Source organism: Balaenoptera borealis, assembly GCF_965194805.1.
Source record: "Balaenoptera borealis genome assembly, chromosome: 1".
NCBI classification, from domain to species: Eukaryota; Metazoa; Chordata; class Mammalia; order Artiodactyla; family Balaenopteridae; genus Balaenoptera; species Balaenoptera borealis.
The window spans coordinates 55,569,924-55,588,196 of record NC_138860.1 but is presented as its reverse complement, the minus strand read 5'-3'; the positions used below and the strand labels follow the sequence as shown (position 1 = coordinate 55,588,196).

At 45.4% G+C, this 18,273-nt stretch overlaps 1 protein-coding gene and 1 long non-coding RNA gene across 5 annotated transcripts in view; one reads left to right on the top strand and one right to left on the bottom strand.

The window, feature by feature from the left end:
- TNR (tenascin R) overlaps positions 1–18,273 on the bottom strand; it is a 425,185-nt gene that overhangs the window by 63,837 nt on the left and 343,075 nt on the right. For both annotated transcript variants that reach the window (XM_082363712.1, XM_082363711.1), the window contains exons 5-8: positions 16,687–16,950; positions 13,280–13,395; positions 10,923–11,073; positions 5,453–5,722 (exon numbers count right to left, since the gene is read on the bottom strand). In XM_082363712.1, coding sequence (XP_082219838.1) covers positions 5,453–5,722; positions 10,923–11,073; positions 13,280–13,395; positions 16,687–16,950 — 801 coding nt within the window. The remainder of the gene's footprint in view (positions 1–5,452; positions 5,723–10,922; positions 11,074–13,279; positions 13,396–16,686; positions 16,951–18,273) is intronic.
- The window catches only part of LOC309604675, a 426,266-nt gene that overhangs the window by 191,477 nt on the left and 216,516 nt on the right, over positions 1–18,273 (top strand). The window contains exon 5 of one of the 3 annotated variants that reach the window (XR_014230946.1): positions 16,477–16,599. The exons of the other annotated variants lie outside the window; for them this stretch is intronic. This is a non-coding gene — a long non-coding RNA (uncharacterized lncRNA). Of the gene's footprint in view, positions 1–16,476; positions 16,600–18,273 lie in introns of those variants that run through there. 3 annotated transcript variants of the gene reach the window in all.

Genomic DNA, 18,273 nt, shown 5'->3' with positions numbered 1-18,273 from the left:
TAAAAAAATCCAGACATCACCAACATCACACAGGATAATGTGCATTTGTCATGCATCTTGAACTTGAACAGGCTTTGGGGTGAGAGCCCATGACCCTCTGCCTCACATTTGAGTGAACCCAGGGGCTGCCCCTCAGCTTTTGGTCTGTCAGGTTGGCCATGACAGATTACGTGGGCAGGTTGGAGAGTTTTATTCGGGAGTTAGATATCAACACACTTTACACGTCTCCCATTCCCATTCAGGAGTTCTAGTGGCATTCTAGAAATTGAAGAATGAACCAGTTAGTGTCATAAGGTTGAGACTAAACAAGAGAAACCCTAGAAAGTGGAAATCAGAGATGGCATCCAAGTGATGAAGATGAAATAGAGTAATTTCAAATTTGATCACTGAGCAAAAAGCAGAGGATTGACTGCAAGATTTTGAAGTATAAGGTGTCTTCCCCTGGATTTACTTGCATAGACACTGCTGAAAGTTTTGCATATAGAGAGGGGATGTGATGTATTGGAAATCACTCAGCTTTGGAGTCAGGTCTCAGTTTGAGCCCCACCTCTGACTCTTATTGTAATGGGACCGTGGGCAAGTCTTCATCTCACTGGGCCTTGATGGCCACATCTGTAAAATGGGCTAATAATACTGCCTTTTCAGGGAGTTGTACAAATTAGACAATGCATGTAGAAGTGAGTAGCATGGTGCCTGGTACAAAATTAGGTGCCCAAGCCCTGTGCTGGCTTCCTGGTGCCTCCAAAGCTCTCCCTGAGTTCCAACAATCTGGCGCCCCCAATGCTTGCTCCTTGGGGTTCCAAGAATTCCACAACAGTGAAAAGACCATTGGCATTGGGGTCTTTTCTGCAATTGTGGGGGGCTTGTTCTCTCTTCCAGGACTGGTCATCTCTTCAGGCTTATTTGGGCAGAAACAACATAAACAACTTACAGGATAAGAAGTTGCTGTCTTGACAAACTGCCACTTAAAAAGTTCCAAATATGTCTTGACTTTGAGACTTGAATTTAACTTTGGAGTGGACCAGCCATTTGTTCTGGGAAAACCTCAAGTGGACTGTTTTAATTTGCAAATGCCAGGCAAGTCTCCACCGATTGTTCTTTCAGAAGATGGGACTGTTGTGAATCAATCTGAGTGCAGCTGCTGCAGAGTGAGAAGTGTTCTGTTTAGTGATGTAAATTGGGTGAATCTTTTAGCAGATTTATGCCTCTGCAGCTTATTTTTCTGAGAAACGTTTCCTTACTCAGTGTGGGTTTAGCATGCTGGAAACTGTGCATTATCCACGTGCTGTGTGTGGGATTTCTTGAGCAGTTGGATGGAAAGAGGAGCATGAGTAGAGGGGCACGTAGGAGGAATGCTCTGGGCTGCAGATCCCTAAATCTCACATCCCTAAATCTCACGTGGGAGGAGAGGCTGGCAAAGGACTGGGCGGGGCTTGGGGGTGCGTGGCCTGAATGGAACTGGAGCAAAAAGAGATTCACTTAAGGTTCAGGTTGAGTCTTGTATTTACCTACTGCTCTTCACAACTAAAGACCCCAGACCTGGGAAGTGTTTGTTAGACTATGGATTTGTTTTTTGCTTTTTTAGCCTTAGGACCCGTGCCCTGTGGATAGGCGGCAGTGTTTCCTCTGAAGGGACTGGACATTTCCAATGTCAATGATCCCCAAAGAGATCAATCCTGAGAATGAGGGCTGGAGAAGGCAGGAGTCTTAGGACTGGGGTGGAGTGAAATGGTTTGCTCCCCCTAGGTCTTGAAGCCTGACCTCTAGGAGGGGCAGCTGAAGGGCACCCTGGCAAGTGGGAGCTATGCTGGTCTCTGCAACACACCAGCAAGCTAGGGGCAAGGTAAAACCAGGTGTCCAGTGGGGGCCCTGTGGAGAGGCTGGGTCTGTAGACTCTCACCTCTAAAACATAAGTTAAATCAAGCAGTTCTCCTGCTGAAAACTTTCCGCTGCTTCCTATTACGAACTCCTAATTGTGGCCCGCAGGGCTCTACGTGATCTGGCCCTGCCTGCTTCTCAGGTGGCACCTTGGAACATTCTACCCTTACTCACTGTTCTCCAGCTGTACTGCCTTTTTCCTGCTCCTGAATCACAGCAAGCTTATTCTCACCCCAGGGCTTTTGCACTGGCTGCTACTTTTGCCTGGAACGCTCTTCCCCAGACCCTCACATGACTGAGGTCACTTAGGTCTTGGTTAAAACTTTAGCTCCTCAGAGAGGCCTTTCTGACTACTCCCTCTATATCATCCATTTCATTCTTTTAGCATAATCCTCGTGATTGAAATGATCCCATATGTTTCTTTTCTTCTTCCTTATCTCGTTTCCCCCCCTGGAATGTAACTCATGTGAACTGGGATCTTGTCTATCTTGTTTATTCTGCATCCTCACTGCCTAGGACAGTGCTTGGCACCTACTAGGTGTTCATTAAGCACATGTGAAGTGGCTGAATGAATACTGTCAGTTCTCTGTCTTGTCTGCTCCCTCAAAGCCTTTGGAAAAGTCTTGTTAAATATTCCAACTGGGGATTTTGAGGATGCTTGGGGCCAGGTGGTACAGGGAAAAGAACAGCTTTGACTGAGGGCAGCTGGTCTTGGCTGGCTGACAAGGGCCATCCAGGTTGAACTTGTGGAGGCATTTCCAGGAGAATCTCAGAGTACAGTCCCCGCCCAGCAGGTGGGAGCTCCAGCTGTTGTGACTTGGACCTTTGTATGCGTTTCCTGGGGCTGCCGCCACCAAGGGCCACACACTGGGTGGCTTCAACGATAGAAATGTATTGTCTCACAAACTGGAAGTCTGAGACCAGCGTGTTGGCTCCCTTCCAAGGGCTGTGAGGGAGAATCTGTTCCGTGCTTCTCTCCAGTGGTTTGCGGAAGGATCCACCAAAAGAGTCCTGGGAATGCCCCCATGAGGGCAACTGCAACCAGAGCTACGGAGGGCAGGGAGGTTCGGGAGACTGGTCTCCGGGTTTCCCTGGGGTGCCTTCTCTCTAACCATTGGCCTTAGTGGGCTTCCATCGGTGCTTTCCTTTCTCCGAGCGGCTCTAAGACCCAGACAAATACCCTGCTCACCATGCAGGAAGCAAATCCCCGTTTTAATTGCCTGTGCAATTAGTGCGCTCCTAGTGTCGAAGCCATCACCTGGAAAAGCACTTTGGCTAATTTGAATTTAAGCAGAGTTCTGAAATGACTGAGGGCCCTGCCGTGAGGGTGCAGGCATCTTCTCCTCATTCAACCAGCACCTGCCAACCCCAGGCCTTGAGAGCTGGGCTGCAAAGCTGTCCGCGGCAACCCACCCCGCCCCTGTTGCCCCCTCACCCGCTTCGGGCAGAGGGGGGCAGCTTGGAGGTACAGGCTGCTGCTGCCTGCAGAAGGTAGCCACCTAACAGCTGCCCATCCTCCCGGCAACCGGAAACAGAGAATCACGCAACGAGCGGAAACTCAGGGGGAGCTTCTAGGAGGCAGAATGTAATTGTCTTGATTGGAATTTTCCTGGGCCACCAGCCAGTCCTGCTTCCATCTCGTTGACGTAAACATCAAGAATTATGCTTTCCGTCCTGCCGCTGGAGAGCTCTCGTCTCCTTTTCTGCCTCTTCAAACTCCTTATCTGAGTAAAGCACAAAGAAACCACTTTTCACACAAAAACTATGTTGAAATTAAAAAAGAATGCAGGACTCATGGCCCTCAGGAGGTCCCAGCACCGGAGCAGACCGTGTCCTGGGGGTGCAAAGGCTCGGGGGTGGGCAGGGCTGACCTTGAATTCACCAAGAAGGGAGCTTGTGTGTGAGGCCCTGAGCAGTTTTGGTTCACTGAGGGGAAAAGAAGGCAAGAGACATGGGCAGAATGTAGTCCCTTTATTTTAAAGACATATGCACAGTCACTGGAGATCCCAACATGTGTTCAGTAAAACATCTGACCAGCGACCCCTGGCTGGGGTGGAGTCTGGCACAGGGGCTGGAGAGCAAACCTGAGAGGGCCTCTTTCAGAGTCAAGCTGCCTTCTCCGTTTCATCAGTGTCCATGCTTGCTCCCTTGTAACAGGGAATTTTTCTCCCCCTCCCAATGTTTCCTTTGGGGTGGAGGGAAACCCATTATGAGATTCCCGGCCTCCCTCTTTCTTCTGCTGGGGAAGATGGACTTGCTTCAATGGTGAGTTTTGTAGCAGGCCCGGGCACGGCCCTCCTGCTCCCCTCTCTCATGGGAGCCGTCTGCACATGGGGGTCGGCCTCTGTTTGTTCCTCTGTGCTGTAAGCCCTAACCTGAGTAGCCCCACAACTTCCGCCAGATGGGGGTCTTGCCCAGGTCCACAGGGTCCATCCGTTGGCAAGACCATCCAACACTAAGCTAGGGGATATTTTGGCCTCCATCTGTCTTACTCTTTGCCTTATTTATCAGCTGATTTTAAACACAGGTGGAGGGTAATGGTGCTGTTTATTGAACCTCCGTGAAGCCCCTTGGCTGGCTTACCCCATCCCGTAACAGACTCTTAGGCCACCACTCAATGTAGGATGCCTGAATTAGTGATTCTCCTACTTTACCCCATCAGGAGATGCCGGTTCTTAGATCTTACAGAAGCCGGCAGTTTCCTTTGATCTCTGCAACAACTGGGGAGTTGGCAGAGACATTCCTTGATGTGTGACCACCCCGCTGCTGCCCCCCAACAGGGCAGAGAGGCCGAGACTGGGTATCTGGGTTAGATGGAGACTCACTGTCGGGTCACAGCCCCCGACCACCCAGTGAGAGTGCCAGGGAGCCTGTCTTTGGATGGTGCCTGACCTACTTGTCCGCTAGCCGGTCGGCCTGATGGGCTCCTGGAGAGCCAGGGAGCAGGTCGTGAGGTCTGGCCTTGCCCGACTATCGGAGCCGTGTCTACATTAGCCTTCTTGCCGGTGCTCACAAACGGCAGGATGAGTCACAGACTCTCAGGTGGAAGGCCTGCTTCCAGGCGTGCAGGCCGGGCTTTGCACAACTCCAAGGGGCGCCGTCGTGCTGGTGTAGTCACTGTGGATTTATGGAATCATTACAGCCATTTCCGGCAAATTGCAATCAAGTGACTCCAGGAAGGGGTACTGAACCCTCACAAAATTGCCCTTTGGGCTAGCGATGGGAACGTCAAGTGACTTCAGGACAGACTTTTCATTTTATAAAGGAGAAACCTGAAACTCGAGGGGAAGAGACTTCTGTCAAGCCACAGATCTGGCTGGTAGCAGAGGCAGGACAGGATCCCAGCTCTCCCGTCCACTGGTGCTGTGCGCTCCTCTGCCCTGAGATGTGACCTCACCGGGATGCCCTGACACCTCTCGCTTCCTTCCTGCAGTGTCTGTGATACGTGGTTGCCCAAGCACACGTCATCTCTCTCCCTGGATGCCCCTCTTGCCATGAGGATACCAGCGGGCTCAGCACCCTCTCCCCTCCTCGGGCTCTGCTCCCCCGCGCCCCACCCCACCTACAGCCTCACCTGTTGTGAACTGGGTGGTGGTGGACTCACTCTCGTTGGTCCCACGGACTGCGCTGACCCACACCTCGTATTGGGAGCCGGGCCGCAGGGCCTGTACCGAGTACTGGCTCAGGGGAGGCTGCAGTCGGAAGGTGGTCTTCCCGCCTTCCCCGCCCACCAAGCCGTACTTCAAGAGAATGAAATCGACTTTGGCTCGAGGTGGGGTCCACTCCACGAAGGCTACAGTGTCGGAGACATCTCGAACCAGGATGTGCGTGGGCCCATCAATGACTGAATGAGAAGGATCCAATAGAAAAAAAAAGTTTGAGAAGTGAGCCTCTGACTTAAGCTCTTTCCTTTCCTTTCCTCCTTACATTAGCCTGGTCGGTCAGAGAGAGAATGGGTATTATTATCCCATTTTACAGATGGGGAAATTGAGACACAGATAAAATCTCTTTCCTGAGGACCCATGGTTTTTCAGTGGGGGAACAGACACTGGATCTTAGGTCACCTGAATCTTGCTGTCACGGGGCTGTGGTTTTTAGGATTGGCACTTCCCAGTTTAGGCAAGGGAAGGGCACTTACTGGCTTGAGAGGGCCAGCACTGTTCTGTCAGGAGGCTATGAGACAACAGAGAACTGTGTTTCTCGGGTGTGCCCAGCTCTCACATTCTGTGAGCCCCAAGGAAAGATCTATGAAATTAGCATCCCTATCTAAACATCTGAGACTTCCAACTTGGTTGCCAATGAGGGCATCACGATTATCCAGAAGATGTCCCTGCTCAGCTGTACTGACAACTCAGTCAACCAGCTGCTAAGACAGTCAAAAACCCAACAGACATTTGTATTTTTGGATATGAAATATGCCTTCTGGGGAAACTTGCTCTTCTGTAAAAACAAGGATCTCAGTTTTGGAACAGCCTCCTGTGGGCTGTTTTTTCCCCACCGGTTCTTGCGTATTCCTGAGCCAGGAGGGCACTGCAGTCACACACAGTCCCTCCAGGTGATTCAGCATGTGTCCCTCGTGAGTCCTGGCCTCTGGCACTGAGCACCTGAAGGGAACACCATTGTGGGATGGTGTTACCTAGGAAAAGCTGGTTGGTTTCCTAGGAGTCCTACCACCCTGGTTCCAGCACCCACTTGGGGTCCTGTTCATATTGAATTAGATGATGGTGGTGGTGGGGCAAGGTGAGAGAATGTAGAAGGGAAATAGAAAGGGCTTAGTGAGTAGAATAGAAAATGGTGTTCTCAACTCCTCATGGTGTGTCTGGATGGCTGACGTGCCCTCCTTTGAATTACTCATTATCTTCTACAAAGAGCTGGCCCGGCTTCCATGTTTGCATTTATTATGGACTACACCCCTCTAGCTGGGGCTGATTAACATTAATATTAATATTCTTCAAGGATTTGGAACTGGAACCACAGACTCTGGCTCTCTGGTTAGCTGGTTTTGGACCATGTAGAGCCAGGGCTGGTCTGGCCATTCTCTACCATATTCACAAATAAATAGAAAACATCTGATCTGGGGAGAGAGCGAGAGAGAGCAAGAGAGAGAGAGAGGGAGAGAGAGAGAGAGAAAGAGAAGAGGAGAAAGGGGAAAAGGTGATTTTTAATAATTACATATTTGGTCTTCCCTTCTTAGCGCAGAGCTCCTAAAACCCTGGGAATTTCCTAAGTGTTGAGAGTGAGCAAGTTGTCTTTTGTTACGTTAATGAAGCGAGGGAGAAAGCTGGTTGCCGAGGGACCCAACCAGGTGATTAGAGGGTTGGAACTTTCAGTCCCACCCCTGACATCTGGTCAGTCCATCAATCATGCCTATGTAATGAAGCCTCCATAAAAACCCAAAAGGACTGCGTTTGGAGAGCTTCCAGGCTGGGGAACCAGAATGCTTCCATGTGCCACTGTGATGGGCCCCAAATTCCACAGGAGCAGACACTCCTTTCTTCAGGACCTCACCTATGTATCTCTTCATCTGGCTGTTGATTTGTATCCTTTAATATCCTTTGTGATAAACCAGTAATTCAGTGAGAAAATGAGTTTCCTCATGAGTTATATGAGCTGCTCTGGCAAATTAATCAAACCCAAGGAGGGGTCGTAGGAACCTCCAATCTGTAGCTGGTCAGTCAGAAGCATGGGTGACAACCTGGACTCGTGATTGGCATCTGAAGTGGAGGGTAGTCTTGTGGGACTGAGCCCTCCAACCTGTGGAATCCGATGCTCTCTCCGGGTAGATGTGTTGGAATTGAGTTGAATGGTAGGACACCCAGCTGGTGTTGCAGAGAATTGCTTGGTGTGGGGAACCCCTCCCCCAGTCACACACATACTGGAACTGGGTGCAGATTTTTAGGATCAAATACACAGAGAGAAGCAGAAATGAGTGACCATGTGGCGCTTCTAGAAAGGTATAGAGAATAACTCGGTTCTTGACTTTCCATTTTTTGGTTCAAGTCTTTTGTGAGACTCAGATGCATTTCTGGCCCTGGGGTTTCATAAGACACTCTGTGTCCTTCCAGTAAATTATCTTTTTTGCTACAGCTAGTTTAAGAAAGCGTTTTCCCCTTGTTACCAGAGAGTCTTGACGAAGACTGTTTTCTGTGTTTTCTAACCAGTCTGCACTGGACCACCTCCTCGTCTGTCTCCAGAATGGAGTGTCTCCCTCAGGACTGTCTCAGCCTGACTTGGAGCCTCTCAGTCTTTCCGAGTTGGGCCTTTCGCTGGGTACCCCACCCTCTTTCTGGGTCTAGCCCAGTCCTGTTCTCTATTAAGCAGCTTAGGATTTTTGGTCTGGCACCAGCCAAAATGAAAATCACCAGACCATTTTGGTTTTGATGCCACCTGATTTGGAGTGAAAGTGAAGTTCTGTTTTTCATATTTGGAGTAATAATGAGATTTAACAGAATATATCCAGATGTTTTCTTTTCTGCACGCTGTATTTAGTGGTTTTAGGTAACTTGGGCCTTTTTAATTTCATTTAATTTAATAATGAGATGGAGGAAATGATCTCCTAACTGCTGAATAAGCATAGTGCTTGAAACATATTAGACACTCAGTAAATGGGTGTTGAGTAAATGAAATAAATAGATGACTCTCTATATGCATAAGAAAGAAAGTGAAGCATTTCAATGAATTGGAGCTTCTTGGAAAAAAAAAAAAAAAAAAGATGTCACCAAAACTCAAATGACCATGTAAGGCTTTTGTCCATCAGCTCTTTAAGTCCCCAAATCCTAATCATAATGATTGATCATATTAAAATGTGACTGTGTAGCACCAAGGGCTCTGGCTGCAGGAGGTCTTGTAATTTGAATTCCCAAAATGGCCTGCCTGGAAGAAGCCAGCCTGCGTGCCTGATGAGGACTCAGAGCTTCGCAGGAGGGGGTTGGTGTGGGTCAGACGTTAGCAGAAGGAAATAATTAAACAATTGTTTCTTAAAAATAGCAGACAGGGCTGGGAGCCAACAATCTTTTCTGCAGCCGTCCTTGGATTCGGCCCTTCAGTTGGCCATTGGGTAGCCATGTCCCATTCCAGTCAAGGAGGTATCAGCTTACTTTCAACTTAGGCCCTAATTTTTAAACAAACACACATCCTACTCAAAAAGTAAACTGGAATAAATATTTTTCTTTCCATTTCTTCGTAATTCTGTACACAATCCCAAAATATGAACTAGGACTTTTTTTTCTTAATTGAAAAAAATTCTGCCTGGCTTTACCACAGATGACTAGATCTGGAACTTTTAATTTTAATCTTAAGGAAATTCCAAACCAAAAAATACTGCAAATTTTGTCAAAATGTGGTTTAAGTAGAAGACTAAAGCAGAGTTGGACTATCTTCTCTAAGTGCTGTCAGTACTTTGGAAGAAAAGCATCCTACATCTGTAATGTTCTTCTCTGCCCTCTTATGAGCCATCTCCTTCTAGCTTTTTTTTTTTTTTTTCCTACTAATACTTTCTTAATATCAAATCACAGAAGTGATCTGGGGACCCTGAAACATTCCGCATCAGAAGAGGAGAATCTACACGTGTTACCAAATCAACTCTTCAGGGTCCAGCATAACCTTGGGAAGCAGAACTGGGGGAAAACTCTGGCCACTGTTGTCTGGAGAGATTCCTCCAGAGTACTTTTAGACTTTATGGCTCTAGAGTTTCTTCTAAAACATATTTGGATAAGCATAGTGGTTTTAAAGCCTTTTGGGGAGGAGGGGGCTAATATTCTTTTTTAAAAGAACAAAATCTTAAATGATTGTACAAAATATAAAACAGACAAAAGTGGCGCTGCCTCGGTTGGAGGGTGTGAGGGGCATGGGAGTGGGAGTAATTAGAAACCTGCATCTCCACTTCCTCCTTGCCTTGAGGCATGGCCATGGAAAACTGGTGCTCTAATGGAGCATAATCTAATGCCACAATACTTTTAAACCGGTGTTTTCTAGACTGAGCATAAGCCTCAGCACCTGATGCTGTTTAGTTTGGACCCAATTAACAAAGTATGAATCACTAATCCATAAACATGGGCTCATTATATAGTGTTGTGATTCCCTTTTATGGCCAACTTGGCCTTTGTCCTGCACTCATGACTGGTTTTCTTAGGTGTCAGTTTCTGTTTATGAAAAATAAAGCTGTACCAATATTCGCCTACCTCAGTCTCTGTTACTAACAGGGAACATTGCTTAACCTTCGAGTTTCAACTCTCCCATCAATAAAATGAGAACGAAAAATGATACCAGAAGCTATTTATAACTTTTGAGAAATTCTTGGTGAGGGCACACACACATGCATCATAATTGTTAATTTACAGCATCCTTTGTTAGCTAAGGAAACAATAAAGCAAAATGCAATACAGTTAATGAATCAAACCTAGAAATATAATGGTCTTGCCTGAGAGGAACTGTGGGGATGAAATAATAATCAACTTAAGTCATCACCTTGAACAGTGACCCAACCCACAATTACTGGTTTTGAACGATGTTTCCCGCTCTCACTTCTAAACGTGTTCTCTGAGTGTATGTATACACACAAGGTATTGAGCACTCACTGTCATTGACACAGTGTTAATCACTTTGTGTGCTTTATCTGATTTAATCCTCATGTCATTTCTATGAAGTTCATCATTGTCAAATGAATCGAGGTTTGGGAAGGTCAGATGACTTTCTGCAAATCTCACAATAAATAAGAGTGAATTAGCTCTTGCTGGTTCCAAAGCTCAAGATACTAGGGGCTGACATACAAGACCTCTTAATGAGTAAGATCAGAAGACATACGCTGGAGATCCTAACAAAGAATTTCCCCATAGAATACTCTTCCAGATTTTTGTGCTTGCAAGAATAAGGAAGATGTTCAGCTAAGCATCTGGTCGAGTAGCTCCATCTCCAGGTACCCAAATTAATCTCAGCTGTGGGAGAAATCCTAGCACCCCTTTGTCTCTCTACTTCCTGGGTGAGTCTTCAGTTTTTCCTGAGTGACCTAATGGGTAGCCATAGGGTGAAAGGTTGGAGGCACTCACCAGTGGAGACGCTGGCCGAGGTAGGGGGGCTCCGGGCTTGCTCTTTCAGGGCCACCACATTGACAGTGTATTCTTCCCCAGGCTTTAATCCCGTCTGGTTGAAGGATGTAACGTCACTGGGGAGCTGGGCAATCACCCCTCCTTCATTGTTCTGGAGGGTGGCGGGGTGGGGAAGGGAGAAGCAGAGAAAGCAAAAGAGGAAATCAATGGGAGGGAAATGTGTGGGACACTGTGAGTTAAAGATGGGGACCACTTCTCTGCCCTCCAGGCTGACAGCTGAGGGTCTGGGGCCAGGAACGACTCCCAGCAGGATCGATCAAGAAGAATGCCACCACTCTATGAGGATTTGGCAAACGGAGAACCAATTTTCAAGAACATTTCTTTGGCTTCTCCTGAGTCTACTGAGTTTGCCAATAAAAATTAGTCATGAGGTGATGTAGATTGGCTCTTGCCAAAAAATGAAATGTCTGATGCTTACCATCTATCAGATTTTTTGGCATTTATCATGGTGAGCATGCCCTTGGCTATTTAGAAGAGTCTAGTTGTGTATGTATGTGTGTAAACATCTTTATGTACATGACAACATGTTTCAAACTAAGACATTTCCAGTTTTTTAATGAGCCGGAGCTATTATTTTGCTGTATCTGGAGTTTCTCATGGTGTTACACTGGCTGCAAATCTGTCAACGTCTTATTACCCAGATGAGTTAGGAATCCATGACATAACCAACTGTGAAGTACAAAGAAGAGAAAAGGGGTAGAACAAAGAATAATACAAAGGAGAGAAGAAAGAGACAAGTTGGTGGAAGAGGAAATGAAAAAGATCAACTTGATGATGTTGGGTCCAGGATTTTGTATCTTTCTACCCGCCTATCTGTCTGTCTGTTTGCCTATTATTATACATTTTCTCTGTGTGCCTCTGGAAATGGAGGTGACAAGAGGGCTCTTTTTTGTGGCACTGCCCTTCTCTACTATTCTTTGGTCTCTGTTCATGTCACCTGGAGTGCCCTATTATGTAATTTATAGCCACACTTTTATAAATCAACGTGACCTCCCACTGGCCTCAACCTACAGATCATACAGTTATTCTCTGTGGCTGTATATTTGACCTTGGCATGCCCTGGCTAGTCCCACTCTTAGAGTTTTACATATTGGATGTAAAACAGGCCAACCTGGCATTGTTCTTTTCCTGCCTGAGCGGCAGAGTGACATGATTCTCTTGGCCCTGTTTTAAATCCAATTGCCCACCCTACTTTACTGGCCATTTTAATGCAGATAAGACATGTAAGAACGTATGTGTATAGAATGTCTGCTTCGATGTATTTAGCTTTCCATGACATGACTATATCCACATAAGAGAAGTGGACAGAGCCCTGGAATAGGAAGTGGAGACCCAATTCTTCTTTTAAGCCTGCCACCAACTAGCTGTCTGATATAATTTAAGTTCACTGAGTCTTAGTCTCTATAAACTAAACAAACTAGATATAAAATGAAGGGTCATCAGTTCCAACAGTCCATGCCTCTAAGAATTTTGAAGTAAAACAATGGTGAAATCATAGTCTCATTGGCCAAAATGTGTCATATGTCATTAAGTCTGATGAATGACTGAAAAAATCTTCTTTGATATTGAAAGATGAAGACAGAGGAAAGGAGTATGATTAAACATTATACCCTTATGAGTGGTATAGTTAGGGAAAACATCAGTGGCATTAATAAATCCTGGAAAACTAGAACTAGTCAGGCGCCTCTAGCAACTTAGAAAAGTAGTTTTAGGGTTAATAAAATAAAATACTGCTTTGATGAATGGAAAGGAATCTTAGGATAATTTTTAATATAATTTGTTTAAGGAAAAATTTTCTCAATGAATAGGTTATGAAAGGTGTTTTTGTGTTACATCTCTGACCTTTAGAGACTGAAGCCATGCAAACTGACTTTTGGGGCATCTGTCTGCACAGAAGGAAGCTGTGGGTTGATTATGAGACCGATTCAGTTTGGCTTTTCTTATGTCCTAAAGAGATGCCCCAACTTTTTGAAGGTCTCAGTTTTCAGACTTGCTAAAATTACAGCTTGCTAAACCCTAGAGCTTTCTGAGCAGAGAGCTAGGGCTGGTGGCTGCTTCCGTATTCTCCTGTCATCCAAGGCCCAGGTGCCAGGCTCAGGGCCATTACTCAGTCCTTACCATGCCTTTGTGAAAGAAATGTTCTGTAGCCCATATACCCACAAAATGCCCCTTTGTGTCCTAATGGCATGGAGAGAGAGATTGAGGGGGGGGGGTGCCTTTTTTGCTGCCCCGATTCCAAGTTAAGGGTATGAATACCCCAAATAAGGCTGTTTGGCAGTCTGACAGGTGAGGGTTACCTTTGGAATGAAGCTGATCTCCCACCCATCGAAGGAGAATGAGAAGGGCTCCCACTGCACCTCCACGGTGGTCTCTGTGATCGTCTTGAATTGTAGCCCTTGAGGAGTGGAGAGATCTGGAACACAGCAATGTGGGTGACCATGTCATGGCTCTCCCTGGCAGGGGCAGAGAGCATTACCTGGTGCTCCCTCCACACCATGGGTGTGGTGGCGTGTGATTGGCAGGCTATCCCAATCTCATTACACAGGTGGTGGGTTCCAGGTAAGGGATCAGCCCATGCCACTGTGGTCTTGGCACTCAGTGTGGGTGAATATATGAATAAAGTTAACAAACATAACCTAATAAATACTTTTTTATGCTTTCTTTTACATAATAGGTTACTATTAAAATAAAAAAAACATACTTTCCTTTCCTTACTAAGGTGGTGAATCTTGGCATTTAACATAATGCCTTTTTCAGAGAAACTGAACACTGTCTTCAGAGGCTTTAAGGGTTCCTGAGAGACAATATAAAGGCTAACATCACTGTTTCCATTTCACACCCAGGAAACCAGGGCACAGAGAGAGTAATGAAATACGTGGAGGAAGCCAACTTCAGAATATAGTCTGGAATGCTTTTCTCGATCATGTGATGTGCCCTAAGAATATCTTGTTTAGCTCAAATCACCACATCTAGGATGGTCTGAAATTTCCATTTCATGTATACAAGCAAAGCAAGGGCATAACCAAGGGACAGTAGCAGATACTGGGGTTTTCACTCTCACTCCACTAGCTCCTTCTTTTCTCCAGCTGTTCCTTCATTCTCTCTCCCTTCTCTCCTTCACTCACCTTTGCCTCATGTATCTCATTTTTAGTTCCTCTGCTTATCTCCCTCTTTTTCCATTCCCTACACCCTCCTCCCCCACCCCCTCCCCAACACACACACACACACACACACACACACACACAGAGGCACAGGTGGAAGTATGCTTGTCCTAATGGAGTTCCAATTACCAGCTCTGAAATAGGACAGCACGACTTTTCTCAGTTCTCCAGTGAGCCTGCCCCCATTTTAGCTGTGCCTCTCCTGGGATATTCCCATTGGAAAATTGACAGATTCTCATCCTTCCTGTTTGGAAGCTTCCTCATGCTTCTTGGTGAAAGGCAGGGCTGATTCTGAACCCACTTGAAGGTGTGTCAGGGGAGTTTACATGATTCTGTCCTTGTCACCTGGGAGCTTGCCTGAGGGGATGCCCTGAATTGGTGTAATAAAGACCATGGGAGCTGGAAACCTCATCATGGCATGTGCACGTAGATCAGAGAAGAGACGCCTGGGAGTCGGGCCAGGCTCTTGCTGAGGTGACCCATCCTGGAGCAAGGTGGGAAAAGCGGCAGATGGTGACCTGCCTCTCTACACAATCATTGCAGATATTTTAAACTAGTTCTCAAGCACGAGAGGAATTGAAGAAAAAGGTCAAATATAAACAGAGATAATTACAGGCATATTAAAAAAAGGCAGCATTCATAGGGGGAGTCCAATATTATAACAGGATCTTTGTCACCTGAAAAGCAAGGGGACAAAATGACTTCTTAAATCCTTTTCCCTCTGCTTGCCCCTATGCTTACATCCTTCAAAGCACAACTCAAGTCCTTGGGCCTCCATGAAGACTTCAAAGCCAACTCTTCCTACTTCAACCTCTTCTTATTCTGAACTTTCATGACATTTGTTACCCAGATACCATCTTGTCATTTAAGAGCTACATAAAATGGGCTCAGATCTCTCATCCCATATTTGGTGATAAGTCCCATTTACCAACCCAGGGGCTTATGTTTCATGGTCACGTCTTGTTCCCGTTTCCTGCTACTGCTAAATTCTCTGCATTATGTAATAAAAAATAAGTATTTGGTCTTTGTTCTGGCACACAGCTCCCAAAACCCTAGGAATTCCCAGAGTGATAAGAGTATCTTTTGTATGATTATGAGATAACTGGTAGCTGGGACCTCCTAGATAGCTGGTCTGCAGAAAAACCGAGGCATGATTTAGAGAGAGGGTTGGAACTTTCAGCCCCACCTCCCAACCTCCAGGGAGGGGAAAGGGGCTGACTTGAGTTAATCACCAATGGCTAGTAGTTTCATCAATCATGCCTGTGTAATGACACCTCCATAAAAAAACCCTAAACAACGGGGTTCAGAGGGCTTCCGGGTTGGTGAACACATGGAGGTACTGAGAAGGGTGCTTGTCCAGAAAGAACGTGGAAACTCCACACCCCATACTTCACCCTATGCATGTCTTCCATTTGGTCGTTCCTGAGTTGTATCCTTTATAAGAAGCTGGTAATAGAGAGTAAAGCTCTGTGAGTTCTAAGGAATTACCAAAAGTAAGCAGGGGTTGTGGGAACTCCTTAAATTTATAGCTGGTCAGTCAGAAGTCCTGGTGACAACCTGGGACTTGTGACTGGCGACTGACGTTGAGGCCCTGTGAGACTGAGGCCTTAGCTTGTGGGATCTGATGCTAACTCCAGGTGGATAGATATTGAACTGAATTGAACTGGATTGTTGGACACCCAGCTGGCATTTGAGAGCTGGACAAGTGGTGTTGGAAAGATAATTGAAGAATTCGGAGGTGTATAAAGAAAACTAAATAACAGCCCCTTCCCATCTCTTTCTTATTCTGCTCTTTGATGTAGTCAATGTTAATATTTGGCATGCAATTTTTAAAAAAATTTTTGTGCTTAAATAAGCATACAAAATATAGATACATACCTATAGCAGTTTCTCTGTTATAAATAGAACACTTCCATTTCTCATGGAGAAGAGTTTAGCTTGCTCTCTGTGTCTGTCTGTCTCTCTTTTGCCCCGTCGTCTTTCTAAACGATGCTTTAGAGCCTCAACATTTATAATCAAAATGGACTATCAGGATATTTTACTAAATAAACGATCATGAAGAAATAATGCTATGAGGGGAGGTGGGTGTTTTCATTTGTGGTTTTAAATAAGATTTTTTTTTCCACTCTGTTATACACTTACCATCTGTAACATACCATTTAGCACCTGCTTATTATACATCCTATTTCATATCTCCTGGTTTCTAGTCTCTAACTAGATTGGAAGTCTATATAAGTCTCATACTTTCCTTGACTTCTAATCAGACTAGCTTATAACAAGTCAGAACTCAATAATTAAAGTACTTTTTGTCCTTTTGGTTCTATAATTGATAGGGGTTGCCTGGATTTGGAAACTCTTTCTTGGAAGTGCCCTTTTAATGATGTACCCTTCCTAAGTGGGTCACGTTGGAAGCCCTTCCCCTCAAGAGCAATGATTATTGCAGGCATCCCTGAAGAATTAAGAAAAGACACTACTATCATGAATGCCCATGATCTCATGTAGGAGAAAAGAAGAATGAAACAGGATGGGGAAATGGTACGTACGGGTGGCCACCTTGGCCGTGATGGGAAGGCTGAGGATGTTGCTAATGACAGCGTAGACGCTGATGTTGTAGGTGAGACCTGGCTCCAGCTCCGAGATGGTGACACCACTCCAATCTCCAGGCACCCGCTGCTGGAGCTGGAGGCCCCCCAGGGCCGTCGGCTGGTAAGAGATCACATATTCCGTCACTGCCATCGGCCCGTCCCATTCCAGCTCAATGGACCTGTCGCTGATACCAGCCACTCGCAAGTCCTCTGGAGGGGCAACTACCAGGAGGCAATACACAGATAGCATGAGCTCAGAGGACTGCCTTCCCCATCCTGGACCCAACTTCCTTCCTCACATCTCACCCCACATGCCCTGTCTGTATATTCTGCTCAGCTCATTGCCTTTGAGTGATGGGTAATTCCCTTTGCAGGCAGGTTCTTATCTTTTCTGTGCTCAGTACTCCCATCCCTATAGGGCCATGAGTTAGTGGTGTGCTGGAGCCGACTTCTACTGGCTCAGGAAAGTTGATTGTCGAATTTTGCAAGACAGTTTTAAATAGTCATTATTGAAGATTAAATTGTATTCAATATTAACTTACAATTAAGTAAATTATCTTAAAAACAAAATTATGAATACTCCAAACTCATCATTGGCAAATTACTTCACTACATTTTACTATTATCTATGCCCTTGAGTCAATTTACATGTATTGTATCTCTGTGATAGAAATACTATGTAATTGTGTGCTAATGCACAGCTGTTTCCAACTCTACATTTAGTGACTTCATGTTGGTAGTTTGAAATTGGCCACGGAGGGAGTATTTACACCATGGAAGTTGGCAAATGCTACAAAGCGGGGCTTTTTATTTTTTCCCTCAGAGAGCTAGTTGTTAGATATTTAACAGCATACATTGGCTAATATTTTTGGTAGTTTAATAAATTATTGTTACCAGATTACCCTGGGAGCCAGTATTTGATTTGGCAAGTGGAAATAAAGGCTTATTCCCGGTTATTTTGCAAAATGCAAGAAGCCAAAACAGTAAATCCTAGATACCATGGACTGATGAAGACATTCAATAACACTTTATTTTCCCTGTTAAAAGGAGACTGTTTAAGTTTTGAAAGAAATGTAACTCGTGTTAAACAAATTTTTATTAGCTTTGATTTTGGGGATGATGAGAAAGGAGCATTCTTGAGGGCTTTGCTTTTCTCTCTTGTTCTACTTTTCAAATGCTATTCAGAGAATCACCAAAAATTAAACCTCACTGAAATAGCCTTTCATGTATGGTTCCCTTGGGAAGTGAAGATTCACCAGTAGTGGGGGTATTAAATAACTGAAACTTTAAGATCAATTAGGAAGTTAACGCCAGTATACCTGTAATTGGACCTGCCCATAGATTAACTCAAAGATCAGGCCAGTATTTAAATAGTCATAATTAACTTATAAATTTATATGCAGTGGAGGCTTTGGTTAGTTTAAAAGTTGTCATTGGTGTTGAATTTCTCCTCTGAGAATTCTCACTCTTTCACCTTTACAAGAGCAGAGGACTGAGACAGCTGCTAGTCACAGGGCCGTGTGAAAAGAAGGTGCCTGTGCTCCC